Source organism: Rhinolophus hipposideros, assembly GCF_964194185.1.
Source record: "Rhinolophus hipposideros genome assembly, chromosome: 6".
In the NCBI taxonomy this organism is placed as follows: domain Eukaryota; kingdom Metazoa; phylum Chordata; class Mammalia; order Chiroptera; family Rhinolophidae; genus Rhinolophus; species Rhinolophus hipposideros.
Window position 1 is genome coordinate 10,072,334 of NC_138052.1, and position 17,461 is coordinate 10,089,794.

At 36.7% G+C, this 17,461-nt stretch overlaps 1 protein-coding gene across 10 annotated transcripts in view; it reads left to right on the plus strand.

Moving 5' to 3' along the window:
- LOC308499348 (UPF0538 protein C2orf76 homolog) overlaps positions 1–14,410 on the plus strand; it is a 63,806-nt gene extending 49,396 nt beyond the window's left edge. For 6 of the 10 annotated variants that reach the window (XM_081052642.1, XM_081052647.1, XM_081052641.1 and 3 more), the window contains 2 exons: positions 3,592–3,673; positions 11,379–11,594. In XM_081052642.1, the coding sequence (XP_080908768.1) occupies positions 3,592–3,673; positions 11,379–11,455 (159 nt within the window). In that variant the 3' untranslated portion in view covers positions 11,456–11,594. The other 4 variants (XR_013993576.1, XR_013993577.1, XR_013993575.1 and 1 more) reach the window with 3 other exon arrangements.
- Positions 14,411–17,461: the final 3,051 nt, after the last annotated feature.

Below are 17,461 nucleotides of genomic sequence, written 5' to 3' on the forward strand. Positions count from 1 at the left end.
TGGTGTGGAATTTGCTCTTTGTATGGATTCTAGAAAGTCTCTCCATTGTATGTGGCCCCAGACTCCATCATTTTCTCTTCTCCGGGCCAGGAGTGTTTACAACCTTGTCCCTACAATGTGGAGAATAGGAAACTTCGTCTTATTGTAGATGGGATATATATGTAAAATTAAATTAAGTTAGAATTAAGCAGTATGCTCTTTGAAAAGGTTGTAGAGTGTGTCATGTCATTCTCCGTTCAGTGTTGCACTTTTAATTTGTTGGACTTGTTCATATGCTCATGTTCCCTAAAAGGAATAATTAGCAAATTATTCTTTTATCCTCATGAAGACTTAATTCATAATGTTCAAATAATCAATATTGTGACATTATTTTTAAATCAGGAAAATTTCCTCCTATAGTTGGAAATAGAATTGTTAGTTCAGTGGCATAGAATTAAAAGTCCAAAAATAGACCTAACTATATATGGGAATTTAGTTTACAGTAAATATGGCATTTCAAATCTATGGAGGATTAATAAGAGTGGCATGTTAGAGTAGTATAATTAGAGCTTATTTTTCCAGTTGAACAATGTATTTATTTAAAGAAGGCTTCCCCAAACAAAGTAAATTACTTAGAATGTTTCTGGAATCTGGCTTTTTAAACTTCCATCTAAACCATAGCACTTCTAGTTAAGTGCAGATCTGGGGATAATTCTTCAAGTTTCCTCTTCAACTTCTATAAAGAAAGGGGTCAGTATATTTTTAAAGAAACAGTTTTAAATCTCAGAACGACTTCTCCCTCATTCCCTCATTTGTGCCTTATCCAACTCCCAGAGCTTTTTCTCATTACCCATCTTCTGTTCCCCATCTGCAGGGCCTCAGCCAAAGACAGAGTCTTAAAATAACTCCTGTATCTTAATGAACATGTTAACAAAAGTCATTTTCCCCATTTCCTCAATTTTCTAGGCTTAGAGACTTTCTTAATTACAATTACCAGGTATCTACAGAAATTTCTTCCCATCGCCATAATGATAAAAAGGCTGTCTGGATACCTTAAAGAAGTTGATTATAAAACTAATGAGCAAAAAACAAATAATGAGGAATAGTCTGCAAAAAGAGAGAAATGAGAGTGACTGGCCCTAGCACATATTAGACATACTATAAAACTATGGTAATTAAAATAGTGTGGTACTGTCACATGAATTGTTAGTTCAGTGGCGTAGAATTAAAAGTCCAAAAATTGACCTAACTATATATGGGAATTTAGTTTACAGTAAATATGGCATTTCAAATCTATGGAGGATTTAATAAATGTTATTGAGACAACTGGGTAGACATCTAGAAAACAGTTAAGTTGAATCCATATCCTTTTCTTTATGCCAAAATAAATACCCATTGGATTAATGACTTAAATGTGAAAATGAAACCCATACATGGGGATAGAGATGAAACAGATTGAATGTGAGTGGATGATTTGTTCAAGCCAGGTTATGGATACGTGGAGGGTTCATTGCACTATTCTATATACATTGCGTGTTTGAAATTTTTCATAATTTAAAGTTTAAAAAGTGAAATTAAAATAATACTTGATGAAAACATGGAATTTTAATAGTAATCTTAGAGTGAAGTTCTTTCTAAGTATGATAGAAAACCCAGATACCATAAAAGATTGATACATGTTATTGCATTTACTAATTAATTTATTTATCAAACATTCAGCACCTTCTCTTTAAAACAACACTATAAGAAAAATCAAGGAACAAATGAAAATGGGGAAAATTTTCTAACTTACAGAAAAGGCCTAATTTTCTCAGTAGATAATGATATTCTATAATTCTATTTAAAAAATTATGCTCCTAGTTCATTAACAAACAGAAAATATTCACAACTTTACTGATAATAAAATAAATACAGAGTAAGACTATACTTAATCTGTGTCTGTTAGGTTGGCAAAGATCAGAAGGTTTTGATAATGGAACGTATCAGCAAGAGTATTGGAAACAGGTACTCTCAATGATTGGTAATGTTAATGTAAATTAGAACCACTTCTCTGGAGAGTCATTTGTCAATATCTGTCAAAATAAAAGTTGCAAGTACTCTGTGACCCAACAATTCTACTTCTAGGAATTTATCTTACAGATAAAACTTGCACATGTGCAAAATGATATAAGGATATTCTATTCACTGCAGGGTTGTTAATGGTAGCGAGAGGTTAGAAATGACCTAAATGCCCATCAGTAGGGAGTGTGTGTGTGTGTGTGTGTATGTGTGTGTCTGTTCTTTCAATGGAATATGCTGCAGCCTTGATAAATTACAAGGCAGCTCTGAGACTGATTTTGAAAGATTTTAAGTTATATTTTAAGAGAAAAAAGTGAGGTATTAGAACACAGCACAGAAAGTGCTACTATTTCACATCTCTGCCTGCATGAGCATGCGCGGAGACAGTCTGCAGAAGGGTACACAGGAATTAGTACAGGTTCTCTGGGGGAGAATTGGGTAGCTGGTGGACAGACGTGGGAGGAGACTTATTTTCACTCTCCAGCCACATGTGCTTAGAGAATTTTTGTATCATACGTATGTATTACCGATACTAAAATGATTTTTTTCAATAAAGTTTCTTTCCCTTTCAATCTGTGTGCTGTGGAGGTGAAGGCCCTGTGCTCCCTGGTGAGTGAAGTAGGGCACCGTGGAGCGTGGCTTCTGGGCCTTCTGTTTGGGCTGCCAAGAGGCCTTTCAGCCATATTCTAGAAATAGAATACGTTGCTGCGTTCTGGTTGACAAGTGGTACTGTGTGCCTAGCTGGTGGTCCCCTCTGTGTGCTATTCAGAGGCAGATTGCAGCTCAAAATTTTCTCCTGTATTTATAATGTGTACCTGGATTTGTAAATATCATTGCAGAGCAAACTCATCCACCCCTGCCCCAAATCACACAGAGAAATGTGACATGGCATCAAGTGTTCATTTGCTAGGGCAAGGTGTTTAGATATGTGGACTTCCGGCCATCAAGGTAAACTTGTTTCCCTTGGAGGTCAGACTGGTCAGAGCTCCGACCTCAGTTCCATGACTTACTAGCTATGAACTCAGGGCCGTACCTTAACCTCTCTGATTCCTCCTGGAATATTGTGAGGATGCGATGATGACCATGACGATGACGGTGGTAGTGACGACGACAGAACAGTAACAACTAGCAGAGAGTGCTCGCTATGCGCCTGCCACTGCTGAGTGAGGGTTTCACATGCTCCACCTCATTTCATCCTCTGCACAAGGCAGTAGAGAAGACGTATTCTTTCCCCCTTTTTTACACATGAGGATACTGAGTCTTAGAGAGGCTATCGTTTGCTGGGCACGCATAGCTAGACATTGGTGGAGACTGAATTTTAACCCACTTCTACCTCCAAAGCTCTGTGCTATCTCACTGTCTGCCCTGTGCTCTGCCTACTGTGCGCACTTAGTAGGTACTCACTCTGTTCCCTTCTTTCCTTACAATATGGGAGTAGAACATGACGTAGATGATTGCTACAACCTAAAGTAACTGTTCTGTGTCTTTGAGAAATCTTACCAAATATGGAACACATTTAAGTACTAATAAAACGCAGGGTTTTTTTCTTTCTAGACAAATGAACTTGTGTTGAGCTTGGAAGAGGATGACAGACTCCTGATGAAAGAAGACAGCACTCTGAAGGCAGCTGGAATCGGTGAGAAAGAGTGCTGTGCGGTGCTGGCGGGGCACTGGCTGTCCTGGCCTGCGTGGTGACGTCTGGCTGATGACACAGGGATAACTCACCTCAAAGTAAATGCCACCCTTGGTGCTCTTTGCACTACCTGATAATTATTCAGAGGAAGAGGACAAGAATGATAGACATTCTGATCATTTGACAGAGGGCAGTGGATATCTGCTCACCAAATGTTCCAAATGCAAATAGTGCTTTTCAGAAGTTATGCTCAGAATTCTGCTGAGGGTTATTTTAAGTGATTGACAGGTTAGTACTCCTTTAATAACCTACTTGCTCTTATCAGCATCATTTGAACTGATGGTTTGCGAGAAATGGACCTGGTAGAACTGACGTGAAATAATGACGTGAGATGTGGTTTGCAGAACCTGCGGCGTGGTTCTGATAGTCGTCTAAATCCTCAGGGCCGACTAAGTCCTGGGATTTCAAATAGGAGCCTAGTGTGTGCCGTTGAAAAATGACCTGAGTTAGCCTCTCATCCTGGCTCAAGCAAGCAGTTCTAGTTTAAAGAAATGCTATGTGACATATTGTGTGACCATTAGATGTCACTCTAATTCTACCTACATGTACACCTAAAGATTATCTGGCAGTAGGAGTGGAGATTTTAAGAGAGGTGTGAGCAGTTGAAGGCATTATGCTTCTGACATGCCTTTGTGGTCAGTGACGCTAATGAAACAGCATGAGTCATGCTTTCTAATCCGTTATGTGCACTGGTTAAGGAGTACTTGTTAGGAAGCCTTACATTTTTGACAGGTGTCCTGTTGAGTTATTTTAATCACATATGTTAGGAATTCACTTTTGAGTGATACATGTGGCTAAATGAGTTCCTGACATGGCTTCCAATTTAAATAGGATTTTAAATAACATGGTAAGAAATCTTAACTTGTTTTCTGTGTTTTTCTATATTATTTGCTAGACTTAGTGTCTTTCCATATTATGAAGACATGATTGATATTCTCTGAATACATATGATGGATTGCTATTATTTGAAAAACACAATGTTTATTTTGGCATTTATTTCTTTGAATGCTATTGTATTATTATAGCAGGTGGCTCCCTTGTTACTGAGGCACGTGACCCTGGAGCTATCCCTGCTTGCTGTTAAAGCATAAAGCTATAATGAATATAACAGAGTGGTATTCGTGTAGGAATTGAGAGATCCATGGAAAAGACTGGAAAATCCAGAAACAAACTAAAAAAAAGTAAGATTTCACAATATGATAAAGTTTTCACAATATGATAAAGTTTTGACATCTCAAATAAATGGGGAAAGAATATATTATCCAGAAAATGATGTTGGGCCCTTTGCCAAAGCATTTGGAAAAATAAAGTTTAAATCCTTATTTCAGTCTTTATTCCAAAATAACTTCTAGGTAGATTAAATATTATAGCATGAAATTAAAAAAAAAAATGTAGCTCAATAGCTGTATAATGTTGGGGAGGAGAAGAGCTCTCTAAGCAAGACCTTGAAGATAGAACCATAAAGTAGGAAAAAGTGATAGATTTGACCACAAAAAGTAAAAAAAAAAAAAAAAGAAATAGAGTTAAAGGAGAAGCAATAAACCATGAAAAACATATTTGCAGCATATATGACAAATAAAAAGCTATTAGCCTGACTTTATAAAGAGCTCTTATAATTAGTATGAAAAAGATAAACAAGAAATTCTGATAGAAGAAATAACTAACATATGAAAAATAATTCAACCTTATTAGTCATAAGAGAAATGCACATGAAAATAGATACTGTTTTGTGTGGTATACTAGTCTGATGGTTAAGAATTAGAGCCTAGTGCCAGAGTGCTTGGGTTCACAACCTGATTCTGCCGCTTACCGTCTGAGTGACCTTGGACCAGCAATCATTATAAGACTAGCACACATGAAGAAAGGTGGTAGCACTGGGAAATGGATACTTCCCCTACTACTATTGGGAATGTGTATCACCTCTAACTTTCTGTCGGTCAATTCAATCAGTGAGGTGTTCTCAAGCTTAACGTGCTGTCGTATCCGTTACTGAGCCGACAGGAGCATGCTTCCTCAAGCCCTGTGACAATCGTGAGGTTGTGACATGCCTTCAGAAGGTTGGCGGTGTCTCTCTCGCCTTTCCTGTTTGTGAGTCACTGATGTCGGGCTCCATTTATTGACTGGAAATGGAATATGTTATGTGATACCATTATTGGTCAAAACTGTATATATTTACATGTCTCTACACATATAGGGAGAAAGGATCAGCTGCCAACATTATAGAAATGGTTTCTCGGGGAGGTGGCATTGCCCAAAATTGTTTTTTTTTTTCCTTTCTTCCTCATATTATCTAATTATTCTTGTAATTTAAATTTTTTCCTACAATTTACATATATTACTTGTAAATTAAGGAATCAATTTTAAAGAATGAAGTCCTAAAGTTGGAGAGAATTGACTTGAACAAAGGCTCTGCATTTTTACTTGCTTTGTGACAATCTCTGAGCCATTTAGCCTCTTTCAACTTCTACTTTGATTTCTATAAAAAACAAAATAGGAATAATTAAATCCATTTCAGAAGGTTGTCATAAGAGTTGAGTAAAAGAATGTATATGAAAGCATCTGGAAGAAGGCTTGCAGAGGTCCTCGAAAATCCTTATTTTATTTGGAAACCATTTTGGAGAGACAATTGGCAAATGTTTTGAATTTATTAAAATACTGAGTTGTTGGTGTAATTGTCATTCATTTCAGATTCATGTAATGAACTGCTTATCAAGGTGAGAATCAAATCCCCCTTTTTATCTTTCTTGTTTTAGGCCATAGACCTTTGATAGAAATGAAGTACTGTTCACAAATTCGACAGTAGTTTCGGGGTGGTCCAAGAACTTCCACTGCCCTCTCGCCTGGCAAGCCTGCAGCCCTGGCCAGGGGCAGCTTCACTCCCTGCCAGGAACGATTTCCTCCTCTGCCCGTTCCACTCCTGCGTAGAGCAGTGTTGGTGGGCTCTGGAGAACAAGCCTGTTCCACAGGGGAAGGAGGTGTGTCATGGTCCCTGGAGAGTGACAAATAATTCTAAGTGGGAGCAGGGCTGTAAAAATCATCCTTCAAGTCTGTGATTTTTCTAGGGAATTTTCCCTGCTTTGGTGCCGTGTCTGGTTCGGTTTTTAAGAGGTTTAAGAGAAAACTTCCAAGTCTTCGCTCTCTCCCTTCTTTCCACTTGATCTTGCTGTAGAGCTGTCACTCTGCTATCACAGCCAGTTGCCATGGGAATAATGCCAATGTAACAAATTTATCATTATGACTTTTCTGCAAAATTCATGAAAGGAAAAGAAAGACTGTGAGGGGAGAAATTAGGGGAACAAACTTGTTTGAAGATTTTTCTCACAGAGAAATTCTCCAGTTCCCGTTCTGGCCTTTTATCTGCATTGCAGATCCCAATTGCGTATTCTGCCTAGCGTGTGGGAAGTTTTTGTTTGTGGACTTAGTGATAAAATACTCAAGTGAAAAGATTTGCTTTGTGGAAGGAAGAAGGCTTTACCTAGAAGTGTTACTTATAATTTAAAGATTATTACCTTGTTTTATAACCATTGTAATTTTATGGACTAATTCCCTTAAGTAATAAATTTGCATGTAAGTTTCTTTTTTGGGTGTGTGTGTGTGTGATATTTTATGTCTTTCATTTTTCTATGTTGTACATCTCTTTACACCTTTTGAATCCTCTCTGGTTTAGGAAAGAGACTGTGGCAGGATAACTTTTCTAAAGCCAGTTGTGTTTTATTGAAAAAAATTTTTTAAAGAAGATACAGTGGGCAAAACCCCAAGTGCTAGTCTGAGGGAGGAGTTCATGTCAAGCCAGATCCTGTAATAATCCCAAACTCCGCTGTGGTTTGGTTTCATTTTGCGTGCCACTCCTGTCGTCTGCCCGCAGCCAGAAACCCGCGTCTTTGTGCCTGGCACCTTTTGGTTATCTCATATGTACAGCTAATATTGTAGGATACCTTGCCTCCCATTTCTTTATTAGGATCATGTTTGATTTGTGTTTCCTTAAGGTTTCCTTCCCTAACCTATTCTTTTTGGAGTAATACCATGTTTCCCCGAAAGTAAAACCGGGTCCCGTATTAATTTTTGCTCCGAAAGATGCATTAGGGCTTCTGTTCAGGGGATGTCATCCTGAAAAATCATGTTAGGGCTTATTTTCTGGTTAGGCCTTATTTTTGGTGAAACACGGTAGTATCTTGGGGCGCTCATGCTTTCCTCCTCTTGACAGCATTTTATCGTTAACTGTCCTTTGTGTTCACATGATAAAAGATAGTCTGGGACTCAGTAAAGGACGTGGTAAAGGGCCTGGGGAATTTGGGATTCCAGAGCTAGGAGTCAGAACGAACCTCCTATAGATTGTTTTTCCCTTTTTACCCTCCCCTTGCTGTCATGAAAATCACAGGCCTGTGTCCTGTCTATCGAAGGTCACATTTATTTTACTGTTTGTTTTCTTCAAACTGTGGGTTGAAATCTTCTTTGCCAGCTAATCTAAAACCAACACTTGGGGCAAATACGAAATAAAAAGCACCAGTAATTGGGGACTCTTCTCTGAATTGTTGACCTCCTTCGGTGAAAACTTAGAAAGGCAACTGAGTGACGAGCACAGTTTTGATTTGTAGGTTAGGATTTTGTGACACTTGAAAGGATAGGATATATTCCTGGGGCAGGAGAGAGAGAGAGGGTGAAACTGTCCTTTTGGTCTCAAATTGCTGTGAACTGCCCCCGTATTTATTATTATTTTTTTGCTAATAATCTGTGATTATTCTCACATGACAGCCCATCCTGGTCATTATCTGTACCACAAAGCCTCAGTGTAGGTGTCGGGCTCTTTTATCAGACAGAGCTTACTCTGCCTTCGACTCTGGTATGGATTAGTCTGAGGCTGGAGACTTAGAAACTATGCAGTCCATCCTCCACAATAGGCGAGTTTATTGAGACACGTTAGTTGAGGAGTTTAAGTACATTGTATTTAATTTTTCTTGAGATTTTCATAATTGGTTTTTCTTACATTCTTTTAAAGTCATTTTTATTATTTTCCTGTTAAAGATGTGTGCGTATATCAGACCTGTTGGGAAACACTATAAAATGATTCCTTTCGTATCCAAAGTTTGAATGTCCTGGCTTGTATTCATTTCAGTAAACTTGAAAGTCAGAATTAAAATAATCCACAGATGTATTTGGAGGGTTCTTACTTGATTTCATTTGATAGTAAGACGAAGGGGGATGAACTGGCAATGTATTTATTGGATTTTAGATTGCACATTCATTTCAGACTCCCAAGCCAGGGACCGTGCACCTGAGTGCACTGCCGCCTGCAGCGCATTTAATTTAAAATCAGGTGCCCCAGGGGACCCACGCGGTAGACTTCCTGAGGGTGCATCTGGAGCCATTTTAAATAGAATTTGGGAAGCAAGAATTTAAGGGATAATGGGGGAAAGGGTGATTATGTAGAGGTCTTGGAAATCTTCCGTAATTCATTTTCATTTTAATTGGCAAGTAGATTGCAATGTAAGTACATGAAAGCATTCTCTCAAACATTTTCAACTGAGGTTTACAGATTTAAAAAAAAACACATTATATTTTATTTCTGTTTGACGACCATGTTACTACAGTTTAAAATCCATTTTAAGTCTTACTTTTGAATGGTCAGAGTAACTAACTTTTGTGTTGTTTTCCAATCTGTTAAGGGTGAAAATTTTTATCAACCTGAAGTATTTGAGTTTAATTCATTTGTCAATCTAGTTTTTCTGAAAAAAAAAATGCCTTCATCTGAAAGTAAAATCTTTATCTTAGATGATCTCATTTTGAGCCAGTATCATAAGAGATGGCATAAATACTTTATGTAACTAATGGATTGATCTATAAGTTAATTAGACCCAAGAGAACCTCCATGTCAAAACAAAAATGCTTTGTCAGTCCTTTCTTTACGTCAGCTTATTGCAAACCTGTTATTACTGTACTGAAGAGCTGTATGGTCAAAAGGGGTACAGATAAATGTCAGCTGCGATTAAGTGAAAATTGTAATTAAGGTTAGTGTGTGTGGAGCGAACTGCTGTGTGGGCAAACCACTGTTTAAAGTTCTGTATGTAAATAGCACGTCGTAGAGAAAGCCTTGCGTTGTGATTATTAACAGGCTGCTTTTGCTCATTCTCCATTACAAAGATGAATAGAATCACTTGCAAATTATGTAAGTCTACCTTTGGTCTTGCTTCCCTTCAAAAAAGGAATCTCCAGGAGCTTTTTATATAAAGTTTAGATCTCAAAATATCTTATCTTTGAATATTGGATGTTTTGCAGCCTCTTATTCAATATTTCCCTGATTCCTCTTACCCATTCTTTTAAATGCTTTTCTTTGATACGGTTTAACTGTACATTAACTGAATGTACCCCTCCTTACTGATTACCAGTCTCTCTCTGCTGTATGCTCCCCAACGACCCTCAAGACTCATTGTGATGAGAGTTTGCAATCTGCTTTTCATCAAGATTAATCTTCACTGAATCTTGAAGGTGCAATATTTTCTATAATGAGCATGGGTAACTTACAATTGAGAAGCGTTAAATTTGATATTCTTAAAACCAGCAAAAACATTTTTAATGAAATGTCATGCTACATCTTTCATTTTCTTTTGTGACAAACTCTAATGATGAGATGAGAGTTGTAAATGAAGTGGTAATCCTTGGTGTCCTTCCTTATTATCCTATTTATTTGTCTTGAAGAGTTTTACTTGTCTGTTTTTAGAGGATATGTTAATTGAGTGATCGGTATTCATTACAAATAATCTTGTCTGTTTTCTTGTCGAGATTCTGAAGGCCCTTTTGCTCTTTCTGTAAAAGCTAAGCAGACTGTATTAACTTCTGGTTTAATTTAAAAAACAAATGTGGAACTTGTTGGCGCAACACCTTAAAGAATTGCATGTTTAATAATTAGAAGGCTTTCCATCAGATTTGTCTCCAGTCTGAATTAATAATGTTGCTGACTTATTGTTTTAGAAGACAGAGTCCTTGACCTGCTAGGTTGAAAGAATTGTGACTGCTCTGAACCTTTGTGGGTCCTTTAGCTGTGCCATATCCCTTGTGAATAATTAGAGGTATTTGAAGGTGTTGAGGTAGATGCCAATTTGTGTCTTTCACTTTGCATATTGTTGAAGCCTCATGAATTAATCATAAGCAGAGAAAAAATTAACTTCTTCAGACACATATTTTGATGGGTCATGAGGGAGAATGTAAAGTGATCTGTAAAATATTCTACTGATCCTCTGAGTATTAAATTATTATACCTACAGGCTAATTTCAGAGGAAAAAATAGTTTTTCCTTCTTCAGTAATTGAGTAGCAAATTTGAAAAAAATAAAGGTTTGTTATTTTCTAGGACCGTTAAGGGGACTATAAATGAGCAATTTTATGATTTCCTGAAAACCAGATTCTTGTGTTAATTCTTGTTTTTAATTTTTTTGGTTTCTTTTTTTCTTTTTACTTGTAAGTTATTTGAATTCTAGATTCTTATAACTACAACTTATACTTTTTGTTGATTTGGTAAAATGTGAAACCAAACAAATAATTCATCTTTCTCACTTTAGGCAAGAAGTGAATCAAAGTAATATGGGTTTCCATATTTGTTTAAAATCCAATTTTACATTAACATTTTTTTCTATTTTCTGTTTCTTTTTTTTCAGCTAATGAAACTGAAATTGCATTCTTCTGTGAAGAAGATTATAAGAACTACAAAGCTAATCCCATTTCATCCTGGTGACAAGTCAAAGGGGCTTCCTTTTTGTGTACCTATATTAAGCTCTTTATTCCACTAGTAAGTTTTGAAATTGACAAATAAACTTTAAAAATTAATCCCAGCCCCTGCTGTTTGAATTAAAATCTGTGGTATTTTCTCTCTTTGCAGGTCTCATTTTTCTTTCTTTCTTGTTGTAAAATATTTACTTATGAGAAAATGTTGTATTTTTTTAAGTGAAGAAACAGTTATTCAGAAATCATCATGGAATATTGGTTCTTCAGCCATAATTTGTTTTCCTGAAATTAGGGGATATTTTGGCGATTTGCAAATTGGATTCTTTAAAAAGATTATTAAGACTGAGGTGATTCTGTTTGTTTTGTATTTTTTCCATCGTTTCTAATTAGAGCCACTGTTACCATCTTTGGCTAGAAGAGATTGTGAATCTCCTATGACTATCAGTGCCATTTTTTTTTTCTCACAGTGATATTTACCACCATACATGAAATTGCACTGTGTATATTTTAAGGAAGTTATCTGATATAAGAGAGTTTCTTCTTTTCTTTTCAGTATTTCAGCCTACACAATAACATTGCCGGAATATTTTTTTTTTCTGAGTTGTGTTTCCTGACTTAATGAGCAAACTATAATAGAACCAAACTCATTTATTTGGAGAGAGAAGGTAACAGGATGTTTGCACTTCTGGAAGAAAATTGTTCATTGAGAACAAGTCTAAATCATGGGAGACATTCTCTCAAAATAATACTTTCAGTTCCTAATAATGGCTGACTACCAGCACTTTAAGAGTCGTAGTTTAAAGGAGCCTGTCAGTCAGCATGTCCTGAATCAGAATTCCTAGAGAAGTTAGTTGGCTCTAGAATTACTCCATGAACCCTTCAAATTGCCAGTAGGGTGAATTGGTTTCATTGTGTTAGAGGCTAACATAAGAAAAACCATTCTTTTTAAAAACTCATTGTGAAAGTCTGGTTAACATAATAATAAGATGTTTTGCTTTGTTGAAAGATTTAATAGAGGCTTATTTTAAAAAGAAATCTTATTTATGTATTCATTGTTTTATTCATTAAACAGTGCTGAATGCACACATGATCTAGGCTTCCGGGGAATTAATAAAGAATAAAATAAGATACAGTTTTTGCCCAATGAGTGGGGAAAGACATATAAACAAGTAACTTTAATAACAGTGAAAACTGCTATGGAACCATTGATGATGGGGTAATATGTGTGGGATTAATTTTTATTTTAAAAGATGTACCAGTTGAGCTTTCTCTTAAAAGATTTAATAGGAATTTTTGCTTAGGGGAAAATAAGGGAAAGACTTTCAGAAAGAGGGAACAGCCTATGTAAAGGCACAGCACTGTGAAAGAGCTTGGGGTGTTCAATAGAAAGTGCAGATTCACTCTACTGGAGTGTAAAGCACTTGGAATAGAGTGGAGGAAGATAAAAGCGCAGGGTGGTTGAGCTAGGCCTCGTAAGTCGTGCTGAGGAGAGCTCTGCAGCTTGATCTAGGGGCCAGTGGAAAGATTGAAACAGGTAAATTACATGATTAGGTTTGTATTTTAGAAAGTGAGCTTTGGTGGCACTGCCCAGATGGCAGACAGGCTAGAAGACAGCTGTCACAGACCAGGTGAAGATTGGAAGGCCTGGACTAGGGCACAGCGGAGGAGGACAGACCCTCTTGAGATGGTGTTAACATTTGGTCATGCATTAGATGGCAGCATCGTGTTAGGTACTTTATATATATTTTCTCATTTAATTTTTACCCCAACTCTTCTGTCTTTATAGTACTGTTGCCGGAAAACGGGTTCTTGGTGTTTGTTGCAGGAAAGAATTCAAGGGTGCATCGAATAAGCCAGTATTTTAAAACGGATAGTACACACTCAAGATGGCAAAACTGGGCAAGCTTGGAGAAGAGCAGCTGCCTGGACGAAAAGTGGGGTCTGGGAATTTCTTACACTTAAAATGAAGACTCAAACGGTGGGTGGCGGGTTAGCTCAGTTGGTTAGAGCATGGTGCTCATAACACCAGGGTTGCCGGTTCGGTTCCCACATGGGCCAGTGTGAGCTGCGCCCCCACAACTAGATTGAAACAACTACTTGACTTGGAGCTGATGGGTCCTGTCCTGGGAAAACACACTTAAATAAAAGTTTAAAAAAAAAATTTAAAAATGAGATGCAAAATACTCAAGACAGGTGGTGTTATTGGCATTCCTCGGGGGTCCTCGCTGACCTCTCCTTCTCGTGGGGAGGAGGGGTTTTTGTCCTTATTTGGTTGGCTCTGTTGGAACTGTCCTGACGACATGGGTGGAGATTTTCCTAAATCGCAATGCTAATAATATTGTAATCCATTATAATTAGCTAAAGTTCACCCAAAGTGGCAAGATGGTGTCCTGGAACTGCTCTCAGATGCTGAAACCTAGTTCTGGCTGGTCTGATAGCTGCATTTTTCCTTAAGGATGATCTCGTCTCCTCCCTCCTTTGTTTCCCTTTCCCTTCCTCCCCCTGTCTCCCTGCAGCCCTATTCTTTCTGCCTACAGTAACAGTATCAAGCCTATTTATAGATGAGGAAATTGGGGCCCAGAGAGGTAATTTACCCAAGACAGTGCAGTAATATGCATTTGGATTGGAGCCAGGTCTGTCTTAAAATCCCAACCTTGACCATAGCCCAGTAGAGATATGCAGCAAAATGATGGGTAGAATCTTTGGGACTTGATGAATGGCTGGGTGGGGAAGGCATAGGAGAAGGAGGTGTGGAGATTTCATTCATTCTTGCTGGAGTGAGTGACTAGTTGACAGTGACAGCAATAGCCTAAATAGGGAATTTAGTAAGTAGAAGAACAGGTCAGAGTATATTCCATTTGTTCATTTTGTCAACATTCAATTTACACACAACATTTTTTAAGAAAAATTAGGCATATCTTTACCTGTATATTTTCTTTGTAACGAATAATGCAAGACCATGGACATAATTTTTGTTTTGGTGTGTAGTTACTTTTCTTATTAGAAAGTTACATATAGGCTGTTTTCACTTATAAACATAGGTGTAGAAATCAAAAATAGAAATAGATTGACTATAAAGGGCTTTTACCTGGAATGGAAATTGGTCCAAATTATAGAAAACCTGTCAATGTAATTCATAAAATCTGTTGGTTAAAGAAGAAAGAAATTATGTTTATCTGAACAGATGCCAAAAAAGCAATTGATGATATGCAGCGCCATGCATGAGTAAAAACAGAACAGAAGGCTCTTAACCTGATGAAGATTACCCAGAAAACTACTTATTGGAGAAGTGTTTAAGCAAACCTACTGGATATGAAGAGGACCTCATAACCACTCTCACCAGCACTACTCAGAATTGTTCTGCAGGTCTTATTGCAGTGGAAACAGTAAGAAAAATAGGAAGAACCACAGATATGGGAAAGGAGGAGGCAAAACGTTTATGCTGACAGTGTGATTGCAGGAGAATCAACTGACAGGTTATGAGAACTGATAAGAGACTTCAGGGGTTCTGATAATGAACCTAAAATGAAGCGTGCACAAAAGCTATATAAAAAAAATGTTATTAGAGGATTTAAAAGACCTAAATAAAGAGAAGGATATTACATGTTTACTACTTTGGTGTAGTAAAGATGTAGATTTTTACCTAATCTGTAATTTAGTGCAAGCCTCAATCAAAATCCAAAGGATTTATATTGGAATTTGAAAAACTGATTTTTAGATTCGTTTGATAAAGGGGATCAAATATATGGTGAAGGAAAGAGAACTGACTCTGAGTGGTGAACACACAATGTGATAGATAGATGGTGTGATGTAGATTACACACCTGCAATCTATGTAACTTTAACAACTGGCACCCCAATAAATTTAATTTTTTTAAAAAAAGATGCACTTGGGGAAGAAAAGAAATAGAAAAAAACCAAGGGGAAAAAAAGATTCATTTGGAAAAGTAAATGTGCAAGAATAGCCAAGATCAATTTGGAAAAACAAAAAACGGGGAGGATTGCCCACCAGTTGTCAAAATATATTTTAAAGTAATTAAAACAGCTTGGTGATGCAGAAATAGACTAAAAAAATCAATAAGACTAGAATAGAGTATAGAAATGGACCAATGTATATGGAAACTTAGTATATAATAAAAGTAGTATATGACATCAGTGGAGAAAAGGATATTTAGCACCTGGCTAGGCATTTAAAAATGATTAAGGGTCCTACTTCCCACACCAATCACTAAAATTTCAGATGGATTAAATAACGAAATGTGAAAAATACGATAATGAGTTTATTGGAAAAAATACAATTATATGTATGACCCTAGGGTAGAGAGGGCTTTCTTAAAACACAAAATGCAAATACCACAAAATACTAAATTGATGTACCTATATGAAAAACTAGATTTTAAAAAAATCACAACGATTGAGAGACAAACTACTTGCACTTATAAAGTAGACAAAAAATTAGTTTCCAGAAAATATTGAGAACTATTTATAAGTCAATGAGAAAAGGACAAACATGCAACGGAAAAATAGATACATTTTATTTAAAAATTCATTAAAAAATACATGGCTTATAAACATGTAAAAAGATGCACATCCTGTTATTCATGGAAATTCATATTAAAACAACAATGGTGTACATTTTTATTCATCAAGTTGACAAAAAGTAAAGGGTTTTGGTAATAAGTATTGGCAATGACGTGTGCCTACACTGCCAATGGGAGTGTAAATTCGTGTACAGTCACTTAGGCAAGCAATTTGGTGTGGTATCTATTAAAATAACAAATGAGCATATTCTACAGACCCAGCAGTTTCACTTTTTAGAATCTGCCCCGAAGAAACCCTCTCATGCCTGCAAAAGGAGGCATTTATAAGGGAATTCACTGCAGTGTTACTTATAATAGAAAAGCACTATAAACAACCTAAATGATGTCAGCAGGTGAGTAGCTAAATACACTAGGGTATCTCTATATTCTGGATTACTGCCTAACTTAAAACAATGAGGGCCATCCATATTATTTACTGACATGGGACGATCTTTGAGCCATCTTGATGGATGAAATTGTAGAGGGATTCATAAACATGTTATTTGTTTTAAAAAGCACAAAATGATAATATATAATGTGTATATATACTTGTATATGTGTATGTGTGTATGAATATAAACATATACACATATATACATCTACACCAAAGAATACACACCAATCGATAACATTGATTACCTCTGGGGAAGAATCTGGGGACTAGAATTCGGAGGTATAGGTGGTTAAAATGCCTTATGTGTAATGTTTGACTTTACAAGGAAAATGTATTTGCATTAAGAATTAGTAAAAACGAATACATGTATAGAAATTAAGCAGGGGAAAAAAACCCATCAGGCAATTGCCATTAACATTTTGGCATAGTTCATCTAGGGTATTTTTTCTATGTATGTTTTTCAATGTTTCTGATCTTTTTGGTGAGTTTTAAGTAATACAAGTAATATTTACTTGTTAAAAACAGCCAACTCGGGTAAAAAAGTGAAAATCCCCTTCTTCAAAGTTCACTCCTTTGTATAGCTTGGTGTTCATGCTTTCAGAGTTTTTTTTTTTCTATGCACATATTATTTAAACATACATTTTATTTATTTCATTTTACTTGTGTTTAAACATGCATTTTTAAAAACATTATCATTTGATGTATTTGAAAACATTACGTTTTCTTAAATAATGATTGAGAAGTTTCATTGTGGTTTTGAATCCCCACTATGTGCCAGACACTGCATGTGTTATAAATGCTCCCATTTAAGTCGTCGACTTGGATAGAGCCATGAGTAGCGTCCTCTGTGAAGGAGAGAAGATAATACCCACCTCACGGGGTTTGAGGGATCAAGTGAGACACAGCCTACAGGACACGTCATCGACAGTGCTCATTAAATGTCTCACAATGTCTACTGTGAGCAGTGCTGCAGGATCCACTTCATTTTGGAGTCAAGAACCCTGATGTTCTCAGACATGAGCCACTTGCCCAAGATCTAAAAT